General features: G+C 41.6%; 1 protein-coding gene across 10 annotated transcripts in view; it reads right to left on the bottom strand.

Annotated features, from left to right (window-relative positions):
• The window catches only part of TSEN2 (tRNA splicing endonuclease subunit 2), a 75,837-nt gene that overhangs the window by 6,795 nt on the left and 42,554 nt on the right, over nucleotides 1–26,488 (bottom strand). For 7 of the 10 annotated variants that reach the window (XM_047839854.1, XM_047839841.1, XM_047839856.1 and 4 more), the window contains 7 exons: nucleotides 25,249–25,326; nucleotides 15,650–15,700; nucleotides 12,636–12,774; nucleotides 4,905–4,941; nucleotides 4,064–4,175; nucleotides 2,954–3,043; nucleotides 21–2,017 (listed from right to left, as the gene is read on the bottom strand). In XM_047839854.1, coding sequence (XP_047695810.1) covers nucleotides 1,958–2,017; nucleotides 2,954–3,043; nucleotides 4,064–4,175; nucleotides 4,905–4,941; nucleotides 12,636–12,774; nucleotides 15,650–15,700; nucleotides 25,249–25,326 — 567 coding nt within the window. In that variant the 3' untranslated portion in view covers nucleotides 21–1,957. Of the gene's footprint in view, nucleotides 1–20; nucleotides 2,018–2,953; nucleotides 3,044–4,063; nucleotides 4,176–4,904; nucleotides 4,942–12,635; nucleotides 12,775–15,649; nucleotides 15,701–25,248; nucleotides 25,327–26,488 lie in introns of those variants that run through there. The other 3 variants (XR_007148035.1, XR_007148036.1, XR_007148033.1) reach the window with 2 other exon arrangements.

Genomic DNA, 26,488 nt, shown 5'->3' with positions numbered 1-26,488 from the left:
TTTTTTAAAAAAAAAACACATGCCATCTGTTACATTTATTTCAGAAGGTAAGAAAAAAGTGCCAGGACATAATACATCTAAAGACAAGCTAATACTGCTTTTAGCTGGTAACTGTGAGGCTCATGTAACCCAAAACCTTTGCTGGTACATCATTCCAGAACCCCAGGGCCCTTGGGAAATGCTGAAGAGTGCATGGCCCACTGCAGCATGTTCAGACGGTGTACATGAAGGAGGAAAATCTTTCATACAAGGCTTGTTTAAAGATGGTGCTTTTGGACATCCTTCTAGAGCTTTCGTTTATAAGTAGTATCTGTGTAGTCTTGTGGCTTTTCTACATCTTTACTGTAGCCTTTACATGAAGCCTTTACAGTTTAAGAGTTTACATGAAGGCACATTAGCAGATGATAAGCAGGTGATGTGGGTGCTCACAGGATGACAGAACTGTGATGAAGGATTCACAGAAGAGTTTTTACCATCAAGGCATATGATGCACTGACTGGGTATGGAGAGAAGTGTCACCACAAATGACAGATGAAATGGGGAAAAAAATAGCGCCTGAAATTTTTGCTGACTTTCAGGGTTTTAAAAAAGTGATGATGTTTGAAAGCCAAGTCTCTGACTTTGCTAAGGAGCCTGGTGAGAGCAAAGCGGGTAGTAAAAATGTTGAGCTACTAGTATCGCTAAGGTACAGCAAAAAGGCGTATTACTGAGAGGCTCTTTCAAATTGGTAATCATATTGGTCTGCATCCAAGGGAAAAAGAGGAGCTCCCTTATTTGAATGCCAAATCTTTAAAATGTAGATCATGCAGATCTAATGCTTCTGTTGCGAGAGCAGGATCATGATGTGAACAGAAGCACCATGTTCAAAAATGACGTCAGGTGGAATCTCAGGTCGCCGGAAGCTCCGAGACCACACGTCACAGGAATGCAAACATTCCAGCTCTCACCGTCCACTTCCGGGGTATGCAGTGTCAAAGAGAAGACTGCCATTGTCTTGAATTTGGACACTGGACGAATCTCACACACCTGTTTCCCTCAGCCTGTCACTGGTTTCCCTCCTGCTCATCTTCCCCTCCACCCCTGCTGCCCTGCAAAACCTTCACTGGTATGTAACCAATTTGAAAAAGGCTTCGTTTACTGAGTTTTACTAAATGCTAACTGCATTCATTATGTATCCTCATACATTATTTCACTACCTATTTTTATTTTACAAACAAGTTCACTGAAGCAAGATGCAATTTTTATCTAATACTGTATAATATTGTGATGTACTGGACACAAATGTGCCCATCAGTGAGCTGAGAGTTAATGATTAGGTGATGATGTTTTTGAAAGGCTTTATGATACAGAAATCCTGGACAGATAATAAGTGGATTTTCCAGGGTTGAGTAATTGGTTGAAGTTCTTAGAAAAGATGAGACACATCATTTTTTCCATTTAACATACTGGCACACAGAGTCTTATAATCCCCAAGTCTCCTTTCCGGCACACTCTCAGGAACACACTGGATGTGAGTAATGAGATGCATGCGTAGAAAAGAGTTTGGGAAACTGTACCGTGTCACATAAATGTAAACTACTGTCATTGTCAGGTAAAATCAGAGAGTAACAGAATTTCCCTGTAGCTGGAAGAGTCCTCTTGGAACTCATCTAGTCCAATGTGCTTACTGAATGGGTGAGGATGCGGGCCCACAGATGAGAAATTCAGGATCAGTCAGGGTCAGTGACTTACTCAAGAACAGAATCTGAAGGCCAGCAGAGGGCTCTTTGTTCTCCCCTGTGTCATTTTATCTTTTAAAATACTAATTGCTTTTTGGTGATGGGGGGGCCATGCCCTTTAGAACTTTTCAATTACTGGGCGATTATAGTAAGAGGACTTTTTACCTCACACAGAACTTGGCTTACTGTAGGACACTCAACAGTATTTGTTGGTAAATCAGAATTCTGAGATTGAATTGTTAAAGTTCGTCTTGGTCACTTCTCTCTCGTGAAGAAACCCAACGGCTTAGAATCACCTCCTGCAACCAATCAAAATAAAAAGGTGACTGAAAGTTTCAACATCAGAAATGAAAGAACATGCTAGGTGTGTGACATCACAGTAACATTTCACAAAGAGTTGTCTGTATAATGATGACACCTGTTCCTATTCCTTGTTACTGAAACATCTGGAGAAAATGTGAAGGCTGGCAGTACACACCTTATACGCAAATACTACCTACCATAATCACACAAAGATTTTAAAAGCTAAATGTGCCTTGGCCTTGGTATCCCACTGGGACATTTCAGGAAAAGGAATCTGAAAGCTAGCACGAGAACCAAATCTGAGATGTATCCGGGTATGCATCTGGTGTATCCGGGCTGGCACTGAGAAGGGAGAAGTGGATCTGGGCTGGCATTTCAGGAACAGCTAACCTAGTGGGCACAGGCAAGACAAATTGGATGGATGAGGCGCTGAGGCCGGTGAAGCCGAATGGCGACTGGTGGGGCTGTAGAGGGACCAAGTGGTGTGAACAAGGAGATGGGGTGCAATGTTAGAGATGAAAGAGGATGAGGACGGCTGCATGTGGGGGAGGAGTCACAGGCAGACAGGCAGTTACTTGCAGAAATAGCGAGTAACCCTGGAGGACAGCATGATGAATGTGGCAGTCTTGCCAGAGAAAAACTCTCCAGGAAGACTGGGACGTGGGAGAGGCTTGGCTGGGCGGTCCCAGGCCGCCTGTGAGAGCAGTTTCAGCTGAATGGTGGGGATGGAAGCCAGATGACATTGCAGGTAAAGCAGCAGCAGGAGTTAAGGGGGACTGAGAACAGGCTCAGTGGGGAGAGGGCCTGCGGGGGCTTCCTGTCACCAAGGCAAGAGGTTTTCCTTTCTTTTCTTGGGACCACGTGTTCCAGAGGACACAATACAGTGGCTACGGTCTTTAGGATGCCATGAACTTGTCTCTGAGTTTACCTACCTGAACTTTGATTCGTTTCATACACTCTGGTGACTCCATCTCTTTGTCAGTCATGGTAGAGGGTTTAATCAAATAGCACAGCATAAGTTCCTATTGAGAAACAAAGAACAATCTCCACATCCCACACAATAATAATATAAATTTGGGTGCGTGATCAGGAAGTGCAGGCAGTCTCCATTCCCTCCCACTGAGTGCTCCTGGAAACTCACAAAGCACACCGGTTTCCTCCAGGAACACGAATGGGCCTGGGATCTAACTAAGGACCAGGCCCATACAATGGGTGTAAAAATACTAGAAGCAGTACAGATTTCCTACTTCTAAAAGATAAAGCTATTTTTTACAGGCTAAACCTAAGCAGCTTCACCTGCAGACAAGGCAGTTGCCCCCTGGCCTCTGCTGGGCCTTCTGGTGTCACCTCCCACAGCGCCTCCAGCAGCAGTGGGACAGACTCAGAGGGGCTCACAGTCTGTGTTTGGTTAGCAAGTTATTGAGTAACAGAGAACACACAAAGCTTTCATCCTTAGTAGTCCTGGGGTAAGATGAAATTTCCCTCCTATCTTGACGGGAGCAGGATATGGCAGAAGACAAGTCTGGCAGTCAGATGACTCTGGGTCTGAATCCCCATTCTGCATATAAGCTGCATGATCTTGGGTTTGTCCCTTAACATTTCTGACTCTGATTCCTCACTCTTAGGGATAAGGATACCAACAGGGTGGTGACAAACATGTACAGTGTTTAGCTATAAATACTAATATCCTTCCTCTCGCTTCAAGAGATCTGCTAGCTTTGAAAAGAAATCAATGTTTTGACTCCTTTGTGAATGTGTGTGAGTAACTTTTGAGCGTGTGTTGACGGCAGGCCCGGGAAGGGAGGCAATGCCCACCAACATCAGTCACTAGGGATCTTTGAAGCTCAATTCGTGGTGCTCAGTACCAGAGGGTAGGGGCAGCGAACACGAGAAGAGGTCAGCTTCTAGCCCCCCACCTTTTTAGAACTTCACTGGCAGGAACACTGTGAAGTTCCTACAGATGACTTTTATGATTCTACTACATTTAAGAAAAAAATCCAAGCATTTAAATGACTTGTGAATGCCAAAGCTGATGTCGTTACCTTGGAGACATTAACTGAAACTCTGCTCAAGGCAGCCAGTGACCTCCAGCTGAAAGGTCTGCGAAGAGAGCCCTCAAAATGGTCGTCGACTAATTCAATAATGACAGAATAACTGGAAGACACACAGAGGGCATTAAAAAGCATGAAATCAACCTCTTTAAAAAGAATAATGCTTGTTCTACCAAGAACAAAGATACAGAAAAAAAAAACGTACATCGTCTCCTCCTAAATTCTCCTACAACGTTATTGGGAAAAATGTTAATGAAAAACTCCTACTTTACATTACAAACTTTCAGGCTGATCTCAACAGTGACAAGGAGAGAACAGAAATACTTTACCCAACAAGAAAGCTGTGAATTCATTCAACTGTTTAGATACTCACTGATATAAAGATGAACAATTACTGCATAGATTAACTGAATGTGTAATACTAAAACATGTTATAACCTATTTATTACTATGTACATAGTACAACATTAGTGTATAAAGCACAGTTGCAGAGCATCTATTCCTAACAAGCCAAGAGAAACATGATTGTAATTGTTTCTGTGGCACAGGAGGTCACTGGAGGTCAGAAATTTCCCCCTGTCCTTTGAAGCCATTACCTTACTTAAAAAATCACCGCAGGGGCACCTGGGTGGCTCAGTTGGTTGAGCATCCGACTTCGGCTCAGGTCATGATCTCACGGTTCATGAGTTCGAGCCCCATGTTGGGCGTGCTGCTGTCAGCCTGTCAGCACAGAGCCCACTTTGGATCTTCTGTCCCCTTCTCTCTGCCCCTCCCCCACTTTACACTCTCACTCAAAAAATAAATAAAACATTAAAAAAAAATCACTTCAAACCTTGCATGGTAAAATGGAGGGCCTTTTCGATACAACACTGCAAAGAAAAAGAAAGAAAATATATAACCCCTTAAAATCAAAATCTTACTGTATTATTGATGTTTTCTCTTCTTCAAAGAGCTATAAATACCCAATTATCTGTACATGGGTAATGTGCAAAATGTCCAGTGGTCTATTTTTAAAACCCAAACTGTTTTTTTTTTCCCCCTTGGAACAAAATGCAATTAATAAAGCAAATCTGTGGCCAAGACCCGAACATTCTCATCCCACCCTCACCCCACAAATGAAATCCAAACTGAAATACAAGTGATTTTTGTCTTGCCTCTTGTCTTACAATCTCCAGAGTGAGAATGTGAAATAATGTCACAACATGTGAAGCTCATATAACATTTTGTTATTAATTTCACATCAGTGCAATTCAAAGTGCCTGAGCTACTCTGGCTAGGTACAAGTTGACTTGAGTGTTGGTACTAGAGATGAGTAACCATACGTGCCACTTGTGGAGATTGGTCTGCCCTACTGATTTAACCTATGGAGCTCAAAAGCCAGTGCCCAAAAGAGCCTGGAGCAGGGACTCTGCCACGTGGACTCTGGAACTGTGCATGGAATCCTGCAGAGGCACACAGTCTGCGGTAGGGAGTAGCTATCTGTTCATCAAACCTATTTCTCCTCTCTTTCCAGGCACATGGCTAGACCCTGTCTCTCAGTTTCCCAAGCAGAAAGCCTGGCCCATAAAACCCTTCCATGCACCAATTGTGTGCTTATTCCTTTTTGAAGGTGACCTTGAAAGCCATGTGGTGAAGGCCATGGAGCCACAAGGAAGCAACCTGGGCTCCTGAAGCACCTTTGGGAGTCGATTGGCCCACCACTCAGAGTTACTGGTTTTGAATTTCACGTGCAATGAAATTGTTAGGCCTCTGAGATTTGGGGTTTATATGTAACTATAGCTATAAAAATTACCTTTACTAATACACAATTACATCTGTAAGCTTGTGGCCAGTGCAAATCAAAGCAGAAAAACTTTTTATCCATTGAAGAATTGATAGAATTTTCCTTTTTGGCTGTAACAGTACTGTAGCTAATCCCATTTCCCTAAGGCTCAGCAAGCTCAGAGCCAACTTTACAGCCTCAGTTAGTAACCCTGTAGGATCCTAGAGACAATACAGCAACCCTTCACCTAGAGTACATTTTCTAGGGTCACATTTCCTTTTTATTATTTTATTTCCTATTTAAAGTATATTTAAAGGATTTGGCAAGCAGCTCAAATTCACTGTGTAAGGGCACAAATTTAAGTAAATACCCCAACATACAATCCTCAATGTTTTGAGATGCAGTGGAAAGAAACCACGTACTGGAAAAAACTTGAATTCAGGAGTTTTGTTTCCTGTCCAGTCTCTGCCATTCTTGGAGGTGTGACTCGAAACAAGTTACTAATATCTCTGAGCCTCAGTGTCCAGAATTACAAAATGAAGAACAAGGGGAAATTGAGACCTTTTCTAGCCCTCAAATACCATTATTTATGATCAGGCACACATCTTGAATCTCATGTGCATCTGGAACACTGGAACATTCACAGCTCGAAAGCAGCTCTTACCTACAGGTTGGGTCACTTCAGATGACATGATGATGGTAGAGTTTAGAAGTTAAAAGCATGAACACTGACATCAGACAGACTCAAGTTCAAGTCTTAGCAGTATCAAGACGACATGATGACACCCTGTGTTTCAATTTCCTTATTATAAAAAACCTGGTGTAGTGACTGAATGTAGAGGCATTGACATGGTGGCTGGCATAAAGTAAGGGTTCAAAATGTTACCTAGGATAGTAATCATAATGATGACAGCATATTCAGAGGGAAAAGTAAAATTGTTTTTACAAAAATGCCTCTCAAGCAGAAAGATGAAAACTTTGAACTCTAAGAAATCCTGGGGATTCAAAAATAAAGTCTGAAAGAACGGGGAAATGAAGGGAAAGCTCCTTCTTTTAAGTGAACGTCAGAGATGGCGTGTGGAAGGAACGACAGAATTACAAAATGATGATTAGTGTAAGAAATTAATTCGGGCAACTGTTATAATTATCAGGGAACCAGATATGCACAGTCTCACCCTACATATTACTTGTTAATTACAAAAGGAAAAATGTAATTTTACAACAGACATCTGACAATGGTCACTTCGGCCACGTGATCATACAGTGGGACAGCCTGATGTTAAGTACCTCCTGATGGGGCACAATAAATACACAGAACACCCATGCATGCTGAAGAATGGTGAGATGGAGTCTAATGATGAGGAAACAATCGAACATATCTAGAATGTGGGATATCCTCTAGGAGTTTTCAAGAAAACTCAGTATCATGAAAAACCAACAAGGTAGAGAAACCGTTTTAGATTTAAAAAAGCTAAAGAGGCCGTAGTGGGGTGAATCGTGGCCCCAAAAGGTACGTCTACATCTTAATCCCTGAATCTGTGAATGTGGCCTTGTTTGAAGAAGGTTCTTTGCAGAGACTGGAGTGATAAGCCAAGGGATGCCCGGTGCCACTAGAAACACTATAGACAAGGGACTGAGTTCCCCTACTGCCTCTGGAGAGAGAATGGTCCTGTGAATGTCTGGTCTCCAGAACTGTGAGAGAATAAGTTTATGCTGTTTTTCTAAAAAAAATTTTTTTTTAATGTTTATTTATTTTTGAGAGAGACAGACAGAGCGTGAGCAGGGGAGGGGCAGAGAGAGAGAGAGACACAGACACAGAATCTGAAGCAGGTTCCAGGCTTTGAGCCATCAGCACAGAGCCTGACGTGGGGCTCAAACCCATGAACTGCGAGATCATGACCTGAGCCAAAGTTGGACACTTAACCAACGAGCCACCCAGGTGCCCCAGTTTCTGTTGCTTTAAGCCCCCCACCCCAGTATGTGGTAATTTATTATGGCAGCCATAGCAAAATAAAAGAGAAACCTATAATACCAAATGTGATAAGTGAACTGTGACTAGAGCTGGTATTGAAAACAAAAACAGCCTCCCCCCGCACAGCCACAAGACACATTTTGGGGACAGCAGAAGAAAATTTAAATTTTCTGATACTTTGGTGATATTGAAAAATTCTAGGGGCGCCTGGGTGGCTCAGTTGGTTAAGCGTCCAACTTCGGCTCAGGTCATGATCTCATGGTTTGTGGGTTCAAGATCATGCTGACAGCTCAGAGCCTGGAGCCTGCTTCGAATTCGGTGTCTCCTTCTCTCTCAAAAATAAAATAAATGTTAAGAAAAATTAAAAAAGAAAGAAGAAAATTTCTAATTTCTGTTGGGTATAGTATGGTATTACCGTTATGTAGGAGAACGTCCCTATTCTTACGAGCTGCATGCAGAAATACTAAGGCTTATATGCGCAGATGTGGAAAATGTTAAAGTATTTAAAAAATTTGACTAGAAAAGAAGCCAAGAGAGTGGTTCAGGAAAGAACCAAAAAGGGAGACAGAAGAAGGTGCACCTCCTTGTTTCGTGAGGAGTACAGAGGAGCTGCTCTAAAGCCTCTCCTTGGCTCAGTCTCTAGGTGGGGCGCCATGCCCAGGACGGTTCCTCTGGGCTCTGGGAATCCTGTAAACTCTGTTGGCTTCTAACAGCTCCCGTCATTCCACTTGTCCTCTGACTTCTAATTTGCAGGCATCTGCGAAATCACATGACCGAACTTAGTCAATGCAAATCCAAAACTGGAGTGTATGGGAAGGAGGCTTGGGAGTAACCAGATCTTAAGTTACATCAACCAGTAGCTGCCTGCGTCAGAAAAAAACAAAAAATCTACACCTTGAGTTGGATTTTCGCTTTCTGGCTGGCAGAGAAGTACCACTCCGTGGTACACAGAGCTTGGACCCAGACAAAGCTAATCTCTGCACCTACTTGCTGTGGGACCCTTGGCAACTCCCTTGACCCTTTTAAACAGTAATTTCCTCGGCGCATTATAAAAGGAGGTGAATGCCACACGCCTCACAGGAGTATGAAGAGTAAATAAGACGAGGGAAGAAAAGCACCAAGGCAAGGTGCCCGGTTGCCATAAGTGCCAGCAGCTATGGGAGCTTCTGGGTGGGGAATATAAGGAAAGGCTCCCACTTGGTTTCTAGTCTAGTTTTCATCAGTGGGTGATCAAGGTCAAGTAGCTCAGCAGCTGCACTTGATTTGAGATCCATATCACTAGCTTGAGTACCACTCCTAGAATGAAATGTGATTGACAAGATTTATTCAAGGGAAGAGTTTCCCTGATAAGATGTGAATTTCATAAGGGCCCTTTGTCATGAGTCATTACCTCTGTAAACAGAAACAATGGTCAAGAGAGGATGTCCTGGGTTTAACCTGTCTTGGCAGTTCTAGGGTATGTGTGATTAGGTCATCAACCCTCAAAATAATATTGCTAAAAAACAGCAGCCACCGAGGAACTGTGCCCAGAGAAGAGGTAAAGTTTAGGAAACCGTGCCTCTTTTTAAATTGTGTGTGTTTTGTTTTTTTTTTTTTGAGAGAGAGGGACACAGAGAGAGCGAGTGAGCATGTGTGCATGAGTGAGGGGGTGAGGGGCAGAGAGACAGAGAGAGAAGGCTAGATATCACAATTGTGAGATCATGACCTAGGCTGAAATCAAGAGTCAGATGCTTCAACAACAGAGCCACTCAGGCAACCCTACTTTTCCTTTTTCTTTTCTTCTTCTTCTTTTTTTTTTTTTTTTTAAAGATTTTAAGTAATCTCTATACCCAATGCGGGGCTTGAACTCACATCCCCAAGATCAAGAGTCACATGCTCTCCCAACTGAGCCAGCCAGGCACCCCAGCAAGCTGTTCCTCTTATCCCAGGCTAGCACTGCTTGTGAACCTCTGCTAAAGCAGGAAATGTGAAGACACCCTTCATGTTGCTGCTGGGCCAGAGACCTGGTCTCAAATTATACAAGCAGCCTGAAGTTACACGATATGACCCAGCTGTGGCAAAGGCCTCTGGGGAGTTGGAAAATAGCAGTTGTTTCACTTCTTTTAAAAAAACATCTGTCCTTTCAACCATCCCCATAAGGCAGTTTTGGTTTTAAAATTACTCTTCATTCAAAAATATGGCTTAGTATTGAAAATACATGAGATAAGGTATGCTTAGAAGGCACTCAACATAGGCTCCTGTCCCCTGCAACTTTTTATTTTAGTTTTTATGAAGATGTTTTAAATGTGTGTGTGTGTGTACGTACGTTATGGTGTTATCCACGTTATATGATGAGCAAATGGAAACTCAGAGAGAAGTAATTTGCTTGAGGTCACACAGTAAAGAGGCAGAGCTGGCTATGAACCCAAAGAGCTCTCTTTACTAGCCCCCTGCCACTTCTCAATGTGTCCCTGCAGACTTCTTGACTGGAAAGTTCTAATTCAAGTTTCACTCCTACAATGAAAAAGCTGAAGAAGACCTGCCAAGTGTTTACACTGAGTGGCTACTCTTACAGGAGTATGAAAAGGAGAACAGGGCAGGAAGCCAAGGAAGGAAAATGGGCACATAACTTATTTAAACATCGTGAACTGTGGCCAACACAATTACGTGGAAACCTAGCAAACTAATCTCAAGCTAATCCTGATCATTCGTGTGGTAACCCTGAGTTAGGATATCTGTACCTGAAATCCAGCCGTGGAACAAACAAAAGGAATCATTTATCTTAGAGGAATAGGAAATTCTTAACCTTTATTTTGGACTGCAGACACGTTCCCTCCCCGCTTGAGAATTTAGTGAAAGGTTCAGACTCTTGACCCATAAAAACACACCAATCTAAAACACAGTATTTTATATTGTGCTGGGGTTTCCTGAAGACTATCCTATGATTCCAGGTTAAGCACAGTTTAGAGCATTTAAAGATTTAAAAGAATGAATTGGCTTTCTTTGGGTATTTAAAAAGGCTCAAAGCATTTGGAAGGACCATATGACACAGGTCAAAAGACCTCAGGGGCCGTGACTTCTTAGAAGACCTTTCAAATATATTGACATTTTTTGTCTGAACCTCACAAGTAATTCTGAAAAGCATCCAGGAAGCACCCTCACTTGGGAGGTGAGGAAAATGAGTTTGAGGGACTTGGCAGTGACACTAGTGCTGGGCACGGACCCTAGGATTTATGCCCACTGACCCGGGCCTGTGGCTTTGGGAGCCACTTACACAACAACAACTCTAAATTTTTATCTGAAGGCTGTCCTATGCTCTAGAATCATCTATTTTACAGTATCTCCACTGGACTTACTTAATATATCTAAAATACGAATCCATGTATGTAAGCATTATCCTTGATTCCTCTTAAATGAAACTCCTACATCCATTCTGTCTGTAGGGTTGGTTGGGCTCAGCTTACCTAACAAAGTCTATCTGCTTCCATTTTTGCCCCCTGCCCCCCATCCCACAGTCTACCAGTAACAGAGGAGACAGAGAGTTCTATTCATTTAAGTCACTCCTTTGCTCAAACTCTCCCAAGACTTCTAATCACCAGAATAACAACCGGGCCCCTACATAATCGGCCCAAGCTTAATTTGCAGACATCACCTCATGTAACTCTCCCCTGGGATCTCTAAGTACTAGACACACTACCTTTATGCTGTTCCTGAGACTTCCCTGTCTCAGGGCCTTTGTGCTTGCTGTTCACTCTGTGCCTACCATGTTCTTTGCTCTTCCCCTGGGATCTCTAAGTTCTAGACACCCTGTTTTTATGTTGTTCCTGAAACTGACTGAGCTCATTCCTGCCGCAAGGCCTTTGCACTTGCTGTTCACATTGGGCCTACCATGTATTTCCCCAGATTCTCAAGTAGCCTGTTCCCTACCGTGGTCACATTTTGTTTGTTTTGATCACATCTTTTCAGAGCCTTTTCCTAACTTTCCTGACTTTCTATCCCTCTACTATGTTTTATTTTTCTTAGTATTTAATAGTCCCTGAAATTAGATTATATATTTACTTGTTTGCTTATTGATCTCCCCAGCCAGAATGTACGCAGCTCCATCAAGGCAGCTCTGTGTTTGTCTCATTCACCTCTGTCTTCCTGGTACCTAACAAGACCTGACCCACAGAAGAGTCTCCGTAATGATCTGTTGAATAAAGTGCTCATGTGGTCCAAAAGCCTTACTTTAAGATAAGAAGATGCAGTTTCTAAGGGCCTGGGCTCCAGAAAAAGCCCAGCTCCGTAAGTAACTGGTCCTGGAAACTATTAGGGGCAAATGACCCATTCTCTCACAACTGCAGTCTCTCTATCGGAAAAATTAGAATAATAAGAGTATCCTTTGCTGCTTTAGGGATTAAATGAGATAATGAATTTTAAAATGTTTGACACATAGTAGATGCTCAACAAATGGTAGCTGTGATTATTCTTCTAATTCTGTGATTATTCTCATTTGCTAGATGTGACAATGGAGGCCTAGAGGATGAGGGACTCCCCAAATCATAGGAGTGAGTGGCTAATGAGAGGAGGGGGCAGAGCTGTAAAACTCTCTTCTCAGATTACAGAGTGGTGAGAGAAAAAAACCTGAACACTTCGGCCTCCAGGCTTCTATCCTGGGCTTGCCCCTTAGACTTCCTTTCCACTCTTCCTGGACAAACCCTCCACTTCAATCCAAATATTCTTACCTAAGCCAGAAGGAAAGCATCATCTTAGAAAAAAATGAGCAACAGTACATATAACCAATTCAGTTTTCACCCCGGGATCTGCTGCGAACCTTGGTTCTCGCACCTACCGAGTCAAGAATTACTTACGTAAATCTGTCCCATACTTCAGTCCCACTTTGGGAACCCAGCCCTTGCTTCGGAAGTAATGGTATGCCATGTATGTAGTCCTGAATGTGGGCTGAACTATAGGGAAAGCTTTCCAGAGCTTCAGGATTGTTAAAGGCTCCTAATGTTAAAAAAAAAAAAAAAAAAAAAAAAAAAGAGGGGCATGATTATGTATGTGTTCACTCATCATTCAGCCAGTGAACGGACATCTACACTAAGTGCGGAGCGGAAGCAGTGGACATGGTGCCCACAACGGAGGGACTTAACAGAAGATCTAGGCCCATGCTGTCCAGTATGGCAGCATCAGATATAGGCCCGAAGGGAGATGTGCCTCAAGGGGAAAATACACATTGAATTTCAAAGACTTGGTAGGAAAACAAGAAAGTAAACTATCTCAGTAAGTTTGGAAATGTTGAGTTAAACAAATCTTGCAAATAATATAAATTAGTTTCACCTTTTTTCTCTTACCTCCCCCACCCACCCTTATTTTTATGAGACAGAGAAAACAAGTGCACATGTGAGCTGGCAGAGGGGCAGAGGCAGGGAAAGGGGAAGGGGGAGGAGGAGGGGGAAGGAGAGAGAGAGAGAGAGAGAAAGGGAGGGGGGAGAAAGGGAGAGACAGAAAATCTCGAGCAGGCTCTATGCTCAGAGTGGTTCCATGCTTGATCCCATGACCCAGAGATCATGACCTGAGCAGAAACCAAGAGTTGGATGCTCAACCGACTTATCCACCCAGGCGCCCCTTTTTTTCTAGCGGCTACTAGAAAATTTTAAAAAGGACCCACATGGCTCCCATCTGAGGCTTGTGTTTACTTCTGTCAGAGAGCACTGGTTTGGAGGACCTGGGAAAGGCTGCCCTGAGACAGCAACATCTGAGATGAGGAGGAAGTAGCCGAATGGAAGGGGATGGTGGGAAAATTGGGGGAGGTGGGGTGGCTGTGGAAGAACACTCTGGGCAGAAGGACGAGTGCGTGCCGTGAGCTCGAGTGTGACAAGTCCACCAAAGCCACAAGGCAGCAGGTTCCAAACATTTCACAGACCCAAGAGAGTAGCTACTGTATGTCAGGCCACATTCAGAAAAGCCAAAATGTAATTTTGTAAAAGCTTAAAAAAAAAAAGACGCTTCATTTAGTCCTTGAAACTGGAGGGTGTGTTATCTCATGGCACAAATGAGCAATCCAACAGCTTCAAAGGGCATTTTGTTCCTAATGGAGGATGTGAAGAGACCGAGAATGGCTTGGTTCAGAGAATATTCAATTTTTTGGATGGTTTAGGGCTCAGTCAATGAGACTTGCTCAGTTTGTCTCAGCCTAAGATTTAAAATCCATAAATATGAGCTACAGGTTTTTTTCCTTTCCTTATTCTTTTTTTTTTTTTTTTTTGCAGTTGTTCCTAAGATAGAAAATCCATACATATGTGGCCTTTATTTTTTATTTTATGTATTTACTTTTGAGAGAGAGAGAGAACGCAAATGAGCAAAGGGCAGAGAGAGAGAATCCTAGGAGGGGAAGAGGGAGGGGGAGGGGGAGGGAGAAAGAGAGGGAGAGAGAGAGAAAGAGAAGCAGGGCTCACCTGAAGCAGTGCTCATGTTTTACCCAAAGCAGGGCTGATGTTCACCAGAAGCGGGGCATGAGGTCACCCAATGTGGGACTCAAACTCATGAACCATGAGATCATGACCTGAGCCAAAGTCAGATGCTTGACAACTGAACCACCCAGGCACCCCTATGCGTGGCCTTTCAGTCCTAATGCAAGGAAACAGTCGGCCCTCCTCTAACAAGAAACAGTCTTTCAGGGAAGGTTGAACTTTCGATATGGATAGCCCATCAAGTTTCAGAGGCTGAGGATTCTATGTAGCAGTGGAATGTTCTGACAGATTTTGGCTAAGGCCCAGGAGAGGAGGCAAAGGTGGGCTAAGAATGGTCACCACCTGAGAAAATGAATCACCCATCAGCAGACATCTGTTTCCAAACCACTGGAATAGTCATGAAAATAATTTATATAATCAGAATTTGAAGAATGATAAAATTATGCACTCCCAGGTACAGAACAAAATATACTGTCTCTGTCTATTATTCTGCTTACCTTTCTCTTTTTAATTTTAATTTCATTTGAATTATTTTGAATAAGTATTATATTCACATGCATAGAAGTGTCCAGTGAAGTCTCCCCTTCTATCTGTGCGCCCAGCCTCCAATGCCTCCACCAGAAGGTAAGCCGTGGTACCAGCTTCTTGTGGGACTTTCTAAGGGCAGCAGGCTACAGTATACAATCACGGCTTTGGGAATACCTTGACATAGCTTCAATTATTAGTTCTAACCAGACTAGCTGTGTGACCTTGGGTGAGTTACTTACTTCCTTTGAGCTTCAGTTACCTTATCTGTAGAATTCTTACCAGGCAGAGGCAAGGATTAGGTACTGCAGGTAAGGTACTCAACACACAGCTTTTACCGAAGTAAGTGCTAAACACAGACAGTTTCAACTTTTGTTGCTAATTTTTAGTACTTTTCTGACACAGATTTCCTGATCATTATTTAAGATATTGATCTTCTCCTAGTCTCTGGGAATGAAATCGAATCTAAAAGAGTCAAAGCTGGCTTTTGCCTTAATAGTCCCAATTCAGGACCCAAAGCCCAAATGTAGAAAAAAAATCTGATCCAATTTTACTGGGTGAAAGTAGGCACGTTTGTATTACAGCAATGTGAAAATTACTACAAGCTGCTTTCAACACCAGGAAAAAATATTTTTTTAAATTTTTTAATGTTTATTTTTGAGAGAGAGAGAAAGAGCGAGCAAGCAGGAGAGGGGCAGAGAGAGAGGAAGACACAGAATCTGAAGCAGGCTCCAGGCTCTGACCTGTCAGCACAGAGCCCACACAGGGCTCAAACCCATGAACCGTGAGATCATGAACTGAGCCAAAGTTGGATGCCCAACCAGTTGAGCCACTGAGGCACCAGGAAAATTTTAAGTGGACTGTATCTAAATAAGACATCTTACCTTCTCATAGTAGATGCTTAGACATCCTAGAGCATAGACCAGGAAAAAGGCCTAAAAACAGAGCAAGCAGAAAATGCTCATTAGAAACTGTCCCACATTCTTGAGAAGTTATTTTACAGACTGATTTCTCTTTGCCTCAAGTACAAACTAACATCCTTAAATCACCTTCAAAATGGTGACATTTTTTAACATAAATGATTCATGCAAATTTAAAGGATTTAAAAAACATCTAAGAAAATATAAAAGTCACAAATTGGTTAAAAATCAATTAAAAAGGCATTTGTATGATATTTCCATGTATTTTTCCCCTTAAAAATCACATAGCTGAACTGGAAAATGATGTAAATAGCTGTAACAACAGCAACTTTTGCTCATTAGATTTTCCTCTGTAAAATTAAATAACCATATTAAACTGAGAAAAAAATTTACAGAAAGAAATATATGGAAATTTGTGAAAAGTAGGCAGTGCAGATTTGGCTTGCATAACAAAACATGAGTTTTTTAGTCACCCACGCAGTAAAGTGATTTCCTATTAAGTAATCCCTATCTTTCCATAAACTTCATTATATGGTAACTTTTTTTTCCCCCCAAATGTTTATTTTTGAGAAAGGGGGGGGGGAAGCATGAGTGGGGGAAGGGCAGAGAGAGAGAGGACAGAGGATCTGAAGCAGGCTCTTTTGCTGGCAGCAGAACCTGATGGGAAGCTCGAACTCATGAACCGCGAGATCAGGACCTGAGCTGGTCGGATGCTTAACTGACTAAGCCACCCAGGCACTCCCATTATACAGTAACATGTTTTACTTGTATGAGGAGGCAGGAGGAAAAGCAAGGAAAGTCAGCTCTAGTTGAGTAAAATCATACTTGGAAATACAAGTTTTTTAAAAAAGTTTATCTTTTTGAGTAACCTTACACTGAACATGGGGTTTAAACTCCCAACCCTGACTACTGACTGAGCCAGCCAGGTGCTGCAAAAGTGATAAAAGTTAAGACAATGCCAAACATGGATACCACCAAATAGACCATGTTTTTCACTCTACTTGTAGAGGAGAAAAGAATTCATGTTTACACCTGAACAGACTTACGCAAAATTGCTGTGTACTAGTGGCTAAATGGTGGCTATTAGTAAAACTGGGTTACTTTCTGTATAAATATGAGGATGGGAGATTCATTTACAACCAAACGACAAACATTATGCTGCTGCTGCCACCTGGCACAGATGAGGAGGGCCCTCTTATGGAGTGTGGCAACCGAGATGCAGTCCCCAGCCAGAAAGGAGTGGCAAGTTTTTATCAAGAAAGGATGCTGTATTTTGTCAAATGCTTTCTCTGCATCTATTGTGAGGATCACGTGCTGAATCAGAAAAATATGCAGCCAAGAATTCTTTATAGCAAGGCTGTCATTTAAAATAGAAGGAAAGGGGCACCTGGATGGCTCAGTCAGTTAAGCGTCCGACTTTGGCTCAGGTCATGATCTTGCAGTCTGTGGGTTCAAGCCCCGCGTCGGGCTCTGTACTGACAGCTCAGAGCCTGGAGCCTGTTTCAGATTCTGTGTCTCCCTCTTTCTCTGACCCTCCCCTGTTCAAGCTTTCTCTCTCTCTGTCTCAAAAATAAATAAAATGTTTACAAAAATTTTTTTTAAATAGAAGGAAAGATAAAGAAATTCCCAAACAAAAACTAAAGGAGTTTGTGACCACTAAACCAGCCCTGCAAGAAATTTTAAGGGGGACTCTTTGAGCGGAGAAAAAACAAAACAAAAAGACCAAAAGCAACAAAGACTAGAAAGGACCAGAGAACATCACCAGAAACACCAATTCTACAGGCAACACAATTCAAAAATCACTTGAAATGTAAATGGACTAAATGCTCCAATCAAAACACAGGGTATCAGAATGGATCAAAAAACACAAGACTCATCTATATGCTGGCTACCACAGACTCATTTTAGACCTAAAGACACCTGCAGATTGAGAATAAGGGGATGGAGAACCATGTATCATGCTACTGGATGGCAAAAGAAAGCCAGAATAGCCATATTTATATCAGACCAACTAGATTTTAAAACAAAGGCTGTAACAAGAGATGAAGAAGGACACTGTATCATAATGAAGGGGTCTATCCACCAAGAAGACCTAACAATTCCAAATATTTATGCTCCCAACTTGAAAGCACCCAAATATATAAATCAATTAATCACAAACATAAAGAACTCATTGATAAATAATACCATAATAGTAGGGGACTTTAACACCCTATGTACAACAATGGACAGATGATCTAAGCAGAAAATCAAAAGGAGACAATGGCTTTGAATGGCACACTGGACCGAATGGATGTAACAGACATATTCAGAACATTTCACCCTGAAGCAGCAGAATACACATTCTTCTTAAGTACACATGGTACATTCTCCAGAATGGATCACATACTGGGTCACAAATCAGCCCTCAACAAGTAAAAAAGATCAATATCCTATCATGCATATTTTTAGACCACAACGCTATAAAAGTTGAAATCAACCACAAGAAAAAATTTGGAAAGACCACGAATACTTGGGAGACTAAAGAACATCCTACTAAAGAATGAATGGGTTAACTAAGAAATTAAAGAAATTAAAAAGTACATGGAAGCCAATTAAAATGAAAACATGACAGTCCAAAACCTCTGGGATGCAGCAAAGGCAGTCATAAGAGGGAAATTTATAGTAATCCAGGCCTTCCTAAAGAAGGAAGAAATGTCTTAGATATACAACCTAACCTTACTCCTAAAGGAGCTGGAAAAAGACAGCAAATAAAGCCCAAAACAAGCAGAAAAAGGGAAATCATAAAGATTAGAGCAGAAGTCAGTGATATTGAAATAAAAAAAAACAGAACAGAGCAATGAAACCAGGATCTGGTTCTTCAAAAGAATTAACAAAATTGATAAGCATCTAGCCAGATTTATCAAAAAGAAAAGGACCCAAATAAATAAAATAATGAGTGAAAGAGAAGAGATCATAACCAACACTGCAGAAATACAAACAATAGGAGAATATTATGAGCAATTATATCCCAACAAATTGGGCAATCTGGAAGAAACAGACAAATTCCTAGAAAGATATAAACTACCAAAACTGACACAGGAAGAAATAGAAAATTTGAAGAGACCCATAACCAGTAAGGAAATTGAATCAGTAATCAAAAATCTTCCAACAAACAAGAGTCCAGGGCCAGATGGCTTTCCAGGGAAATTCTACCAAACAATTAAAGAAGAGTTAATACCTATTTTTTTGAAGCTGTTCCAAAAAACAAAAACAGAAGGAAAATTTCCAAACTTATTCTATGAGGCCAGCATTATCTTGATTCCAAAATCAGACAAAGACCCCACTGAAAAGAACTACAGACCAATTTCTCTGATGAATATGGATGCAAAAATTCTCAACAAGATACTAGCAAAGTGAAGCCAACAATGCATTAAAATAATTATTCACCATGACCATTGGGATTGATGGGCTGTATGGTTGATTCAATATCCACAATTCAATGTGATACATCACATTAGTTAAAAAAAAAAAAAAGATAAGAACCACATGATCCTCTCAATAGATGCAGAGAAAGCATTTGACAAAATACAGCATCCTTTCTTGATAAAAAAAAAACTCAAGAAAGGAGGGATAGAAGGAACATACCTCAAAATCATAAAGGCCACCTACGAAAGACCCACAGCTAATATCATCTTCAAATGGGAAACTGAGAGCTTTCCCCCTAAGGTCAGGAACATGCCAGGGATGTTCACTTTCTCCATTGTTGTTCAACATAGTGTTTGAAGTCCTAGCCTCAGCAATCAGACAACAAAAACAAAAAGCAAGCAAATCAGCAAGGAAGACGTTAAACTTTCACACTTCACAGATGACATGATGCTCTTTTGAAAAACCGAAAGACTCCACCAAAAAACTGCTAAAACTGATACATGTATTCAGCAAAGTTGCAGCATATAAAATCAATGTACAGAAATCAGTTGCATTTATAGACGCCAATAATGAAGCAGTAGAAACAGAAATCAAGGAACTGATCCCATTTACAATGGCACTGAAAACCAAAAAATACCTGGGAATAAACCTAACCAAAGAGGTAAAAGATCTGCATGCTGAAAACTACAGGAATCTTATGAAAGAAACTGAAGACACAAAGACATGGAAAAACATTCCATGATCATGGACTGGAAGAACAAATATTGTTAAAATGTTGATACTACCCAAAGGAATCTACACATTCAATGCAATCCCTATCAAAATAATACCAGCATTCTTTACAGAGCTAGAACAAACAATTCTAAAACTTGTATGGAACCAGAAAAGCCCTGGAATAGCCAAAGTAATGTTGAAAAAGAAAATCAAAGCTGGAAGCATCACAATTCCAGACTTCAAGCTGTATTACAAGGCTGTAATTATCAAGACAGTGTGGTACTGGCACAAAAACAGACACATAGATCAATGCAACAAAATAGAGAACTCAGAAATGGACTCACAAATGTATGGCCAACTACTCTTCGACAAAGCAGGAAAAGAGTATCCAATGGAATAAAGACAGTCTCTTCAGCAAATGGTGCTGGGAAAACTGGACAGCGACATGCAGAAATATGAACCTGGACCACTTTCTTACACCATACACAAAAATAAACTCAAAATGGGGGCGCCTGAGTGGCTTGGCTGGTTAAGTGTCCAACTTCAGCTCAGGTCATGAGCTGATGGTTTGGTGAGTCTGTGCCCCATGCTGGGCTCTCTGCTGACAGCTCAGAGTCTGGAGCCTGCTTCGGATTCTGTGTCTCTCTCTGTCTCTTCCCTCCCCTGCTCACACTCTGTCTCTCTCTCAAAAAATGAGTAAATATGGGAGTGCCTGGGTGGCTCAGTCAGTTAAGTGTCCGACTTTGGCTCAGGTCATGGTCTGGTGGTTCGTGGGTTCAAGTCCCGCGTTGGGCTCTGTGCTGACAGCTCAGAGCCTGGAGCCTGCTTCAGATTCTGCATCTCCTTCTCTCTGCTCCTCCTCCACTCGCACGCTGTGTCTCTCTCTCTCAAAAGTAAATAAACATTAAAAAAATTTTTTTAAATGAATAAACATTAAAAATAAAATAAAATAACTCAAAATGGATGAAAGACCTAAATATAACAAAGGAAACCATCTAAATCCCAGGGAACACAGGCAGCAACCTCTTTGACCTCGGCCACAGCAACTTCTTACTTGACATGTCTCCCAAGGCAAGGGAAACAAAAGCAAAAGTGAACTATCAGGACCTTATCAAGATAAAAAGCTTCTGCATAGCAAAGGAAACAATCAACAAAACTAAAAGGCAATTGATGGAATGGGAGAAGATACTTGCAAATGACATATCAGATAAAGGGTTAGTATCCAAAATCTATAAAGGACTTATCCAACTCAACACCCAAAAAACAAATGATCCAGTGAAGAAATGGGCAAAAGACACAAGCAGATACTTTTCCAAAGAAGACATCCAGATGGCCAACTGACACATGAAAAGATGCTCAACGTCACTCCTCATCAGGGAAATACAAATCAAAACCACACTCAGATACCACCTCATGCCAGTCAGAGTGACTAAAATGAACAAATCAGGAGACTATAGATGCTGGTGAGGATGTGGAGAAACGGGAACCCTCTTGCACTGTTGGTGGGAATGCAAACGGGTGCAGCTGCTCTGGAAAACAGTGTGGAGGTTCCTCAAAAAATTAAAAATAGATCTACCCTATGACCCAGCAATAGTACTGCTAGGAATTGACCCAAGGGATACAGGAGTGCTGATGCAAAGGGGCACTTGTACCCCGATGTTTACAGCAGCACTTTCAACAATAGCCAAATTATGGAAAGAGCCTAAATGTCCATCAACTGATGAATGGATAAAGAAATTATGGTTTATATACACAATGGAATACTACTTGGCAATGAGAAAGAATGAAATATGGCCTTTTGTAGGAACGTGGATGGAACTGGAGAGTGTGATGCTAAATGAAGTAAGTCATACAGAGAAAGACAGATACTGTATGTTTTCACTCTTATGTGGGTCCTGAGAAACTTAACAGAAGCCCATGGGGGAGGGGAAGGAAAAAAAAAAGAGGTTAGAGAGGGAGGGAGCCAAAACAAAAGAGACTCTTAAAAACTGGGAACAAACTGAGGGCTGATGGGGGGTGGGAGGGAGGGGAGGGTGGATGATGGGTATTGAGGAGGGCACCTGTTGGGATGAGCACTGGGTGTTATCTGGAAATCAATTTGAGAATAAATTTCATATTAAAAAAAATAAATACAATGATTATTATTGGACTCAAAAAAAGATTTAATGAGATTAAATCTTATAAAAATTTTAAAGGCTACACAAAGCACCTACCTGCTCAATTCATTTTAGTTTCCCCTCCTTTTTAAGGAACGATTTAGATATTACAGCCTGGAAAATTTCAATCCTCTGTTTGCTAAGCAAGAGACTCCTTCCTGGTATGTGTTAGAATTTAAGTTCCTTAGAAACTTTCCATTATCAGTCAACAAGTGTTTCTCTAAGAACTGATGAAACCAATGCCTCATTAATATTTACTGGCCTAAAATAAACGGCTTTTATGAATGTACACAAACTGCTCTTAGGTACTTATTACAGATGGAGTGGATCTTAATTCAGTTGAGTTGGCTTAACTTGGAATTAAATCATCAGCAGACTGGGGAAGTCAGGGGAGGGAGCGAGTATGTCCCTTGAGATCTCATTAGTAAGTTTTTACTATCAGAGCAAAATGGAGGGAAGAGTTTAATGAGGATTTAATGTCACATCACTAAATCTAGTTAGAGCCCAAAGCATTATAACAGAAAAACAGTTCTCAGTAACAGATTTCTAAGAGACAGATCTTTAAGTCAGCTGTGGTATTACCATTCTCAATCCCTAAAAAGAACTCTGAATCACCACAGAAGGGCCGCCCGTGTTCCTGAGGACATTTATGGAAACACATTAAACTGCAGAGTGGTGCACCAAACATGGGTGATTCATTCATAGGAAATCTGCCAAAACAGAACTGAGAAGCAGAGCTAGGTCTCACTGCACACTCCCTGAAAACTGTAACACCTCTCTGGAATGTCCTCTGGAACCAAGCAGCTTCCAAGAATACAGAGCAACCTCACCTACCTCCCAACACTCTTGCTTTTCTTCAGGGAGTGTTTGGGGGACAGCAGCGGACAGCAGCCCCTTTTCTTGTAAAAAGCACCGAACAGAATACACGTAGTCACCTACTGGGACAGTGAGCTGACACCTAACGCTCTCTGCCTACTGCTGCTGCCTCCCAGGGCAGAGACACTGCCTGGCTCCTCCTGGCCTCAACTATCTGGCCCACCCTCCTATTGATGCTTGTTATGGTCCTCACCCTTCCCTGACACAGCTGTCTGCAGTGCCCTGGTGCCACCCGGTAGAGAGACAGACTCCTGGTAGATACTCATAGTTGTGCCCTCCACAGTCTAGCCATCCTGTATTGCCATCCAGGACTGAGCTGCAAGAAAGAGCCCATGCTGTCCAGTGTCCAAATGGCAATCCCCCATTTATCCTTTAACCTCCACGGATACCACCGACCTTGTAAAGTCTTCCCAGCTATAATTAGTAATCATAATTATTAAGCATTCTGGGTAAAGGATACTAGAGGAGCAACACTGGCACCATCCACAGACTGCACTGAATGTAATTATTTCTGGGCTACCTTTAGAACCAGAGTCATAGTCTGTTTATTTCTGTATTGTTACTACTAAGCTCAGTGCCTGGCACACAGGAAGTGCCCAGTGAAAATTTTTGCAAAATTGACTGCAAAAGAAAAGATTCCAACTAGCTTTTATAAGTAATTTAATTATAATTTACAAGTAATTTAATAACTTAATAATGATAATGACAAGAATAGCATGCGATAACACTTACTGAGCATTTTACTACGTATCAGGCACTGTGCTGAACCCATCACAAGCAGTAGTTAATTCCCAGAACATCTTATGAATGAGATGCTATATAGCCCTCATTTTACAGAGAAGAAATCAAGGACCAGAGAGCTCAAGCCCTTAGAGAATAGGTATCCACAGTGCTGTCCAGAACTTTCTGTGATGACGATGTTCTACACCTGTGCTATCCAATACAGTTGCTACATCCACAAGCAGCTGCTGAGTGTTTGAAATGTAGCTGGCACAACTGAGAAACAGAATTCTGCATTTTGCTCCATTTTAATTAGTTTAATAGAATAGTCACATGTGCCTAGTGGCTATTGTCTTTGACAACAGACTAAGCTATCTCATGTAAAATGAGATGAAGTAAATAATTCCAAACATCCTTTCCTGGTCCATAAGGCTGTACCTTTGGCTTCACTGTGTGGAAGGGAGTACAGACAAGGAAATCAAGAGAATATGGAGACACAATAATTTCTCTGTGGACATGTCTATGAAGTTACCAATGTGGATGCATTCAACACACATTTCCTGAGAATGGTGCTAGACACTGCTGAGGCTACCCAAGACAGGCAGGAGCGCTCTTGGGGAAGAGGCACATGGGTGCGAGGAACGGGTGCTATCTTCCAGGGCAGAAAGGACGCTTCTGTGAACAGTATAAACATAAGCAAACAAAGAGGGACTGAACAACAGGTGAACACAGCATAGAGGAACTTTAAATCAGAGGAAAAATTTATGATGCACTTGAAAAAATTTTTTTTAATGTTTATTTTTGAGAGAGAGCAAAACAGAGTGTGAGCAGGGGAGGGCAGAGAGAGAGAGTGAGGGAGACCCAGAATCCGAAGCAGGCTCCAGGCTCTGAGCTGTCATCACAGAGCCTGACACAGGGCTTGAACTCACAGACTGCTAGATCATGACCTGAAGTTGGACGCTTGACTGACTGAGCCACCCAGGTGCCCCAGATGCAAGTTTTAGTGAGTCACTTTTAAGCCAACTTTTGGGAATGCAGCTATTGCATTAAGAGAACATGTATTAGTAATCCTACAGAAGGAGATATCTAGAATCCATTTATGTAATTAGCAGTCATTACATGACTTAGAACATGAATCATAGCTTATTAAAAGCTGGCGAAACTCCACAAATATACTGAAAACCACTGAACTGTACACTCTATCTATCTATCTATCTATCTATCTATCTATCTATCTAAAACATGGAGGAAGGGAGAGAGAATCCCAAGCAGGCTTGTTAGTGATGTGAGCGCAGAGCCCGATGTGGGGGCTTGATCCCACAAACTGCAAGACCATGACCTGAATCAAGATCAAGAGTCAGGGGCTTAGCCAACTGAGCTACCCAGGCACCCCTGAACTGTACATTTTAAATGGGCAAATGGTATGGTATATAAACAGTATCTCATGACATAGGGAAGTCCCCCACCCCCAAAATCTTAGACTTGATGAAAGGAAGGCTAAGGAGTGAAACTTAGGCAGGCCTACTTTGGAAGCTGACTATGGTCATTTCAAGACCGATTTATAACATTCAGTTACTGAATACTCACTTGCTGAATTACAGACAGAATTGCATTTATAGGTGGGCTGCATTTACAGGTTGCCCAGGCCCTGAGACCAAGAGCTGAAAAAATAACATGCAGGAAACATACCTCTTCTAGGCTAAGTTGCAAATACTCCAAGATCCGATATGGATTTCTTCTGCATATTAATCTCTTTTTTGGTGCCAACTGAAGACAGAAGAAAGAAAATACATAGAGAACAAATGGAAGGACTACATGTTACACAGAGCAGATTGCATTTTAAAACAAACATGCTTCTTATAAATTTCTGAATTCACATTTATTGGCTTAATACTGTTAAAAATATAGATTTTTATTATTATTATGTAGAAAAATAAGTTTTAGGTTTTCTACGACTAACATTTTCACTTATTTCTTTTTTCCCCAAGAATTTTTCCCACAATTGTGATCCTTTTGTTGGTCTGTTTTATGTCCTTCTTTTCACCGACCTGTACCTCACAAGTGTGTGCCTATGTTCTTAATTAGACTTCACAATCTCATTCTGAAGCGTAGATAGCACTTCTTCAAATGGTGTTTCACGTACTATTTAGCCATTAGATTTTCTCATTTTTAGCTATTATAGACCATTTCAGGGCACCTGTCTCTGACTGTGCATCCATCATTGAAGTGGCTCTGGGTCTGCTTCCCAGTGCTTCTCCTATGCTGGCTGACTTCCATACCCGAGACCCTCTGCTACAGCCAGACTCAAGACTACATGTACTTACCACAACACTTCTTTTTATCCCACCCAAGGGAAAGAATATTATTGCAGCTGCTTTAATTTACACATTAAAAAAAAAATAAATTATTCACAGACTTGAAGTTTTAGTAGAAACAGCCCTCGTAATTACTGAGCCACCAGGGCTGGGACGCAGTGCCTGCGGATTCTGAGTGGCTCACCACCTCTCACATGCCCTGAGTACTTAATATGGGCCTGCTACCAGTTCCAAGTAAGGGACACCCTGGTCATCCCACATCTGCTATGGGCCAGACATAGATGGTTCTGGAGGAAGTGAATGATTTTCTTCTTGAACAGTGCAGGGCTGAGGGTGCTGACGTCCTGTAATAGAAAAGCTGTGTATCACTTTTGACTCCCCCAAAACCTAACTACTAATAACCTACTGTTGAATGGAAACCTTACCAATAACATCCACAGCTCATTAAGGCATATTTAAGTATTATATGCTGTATCCGTACAACAAAGTAAGCTAGAGAAAATAAAATGTTATTAAGAAAATCATATACAAAATACATTTATTGTACTGTATATAAAAAAAAAAATCCATGTATAAGTGGATCCATACAGTTTGAACCCATGTTGTCAAAGGCC

Source organism: Prionailurus viverrinus, chromosome A2, assembly GCF_022837055.1.
Source record: "Prionailurus viverrinus isolate Anna chromosome A2, UM_Priviv_1.0, whole genome shotgun sequence".
Lineage (NCBI taxonomy): Eukaryota > Metazoa > Chordata > Mammalia > Carnivora > Felidae > Prionailurus > Prionailurus viverrinus.
The sequence above is the reverse complement of the archived record's forward strand: the minus strand, read 5'-3'. Positions and strand labels throughout refer to the sequence as shown.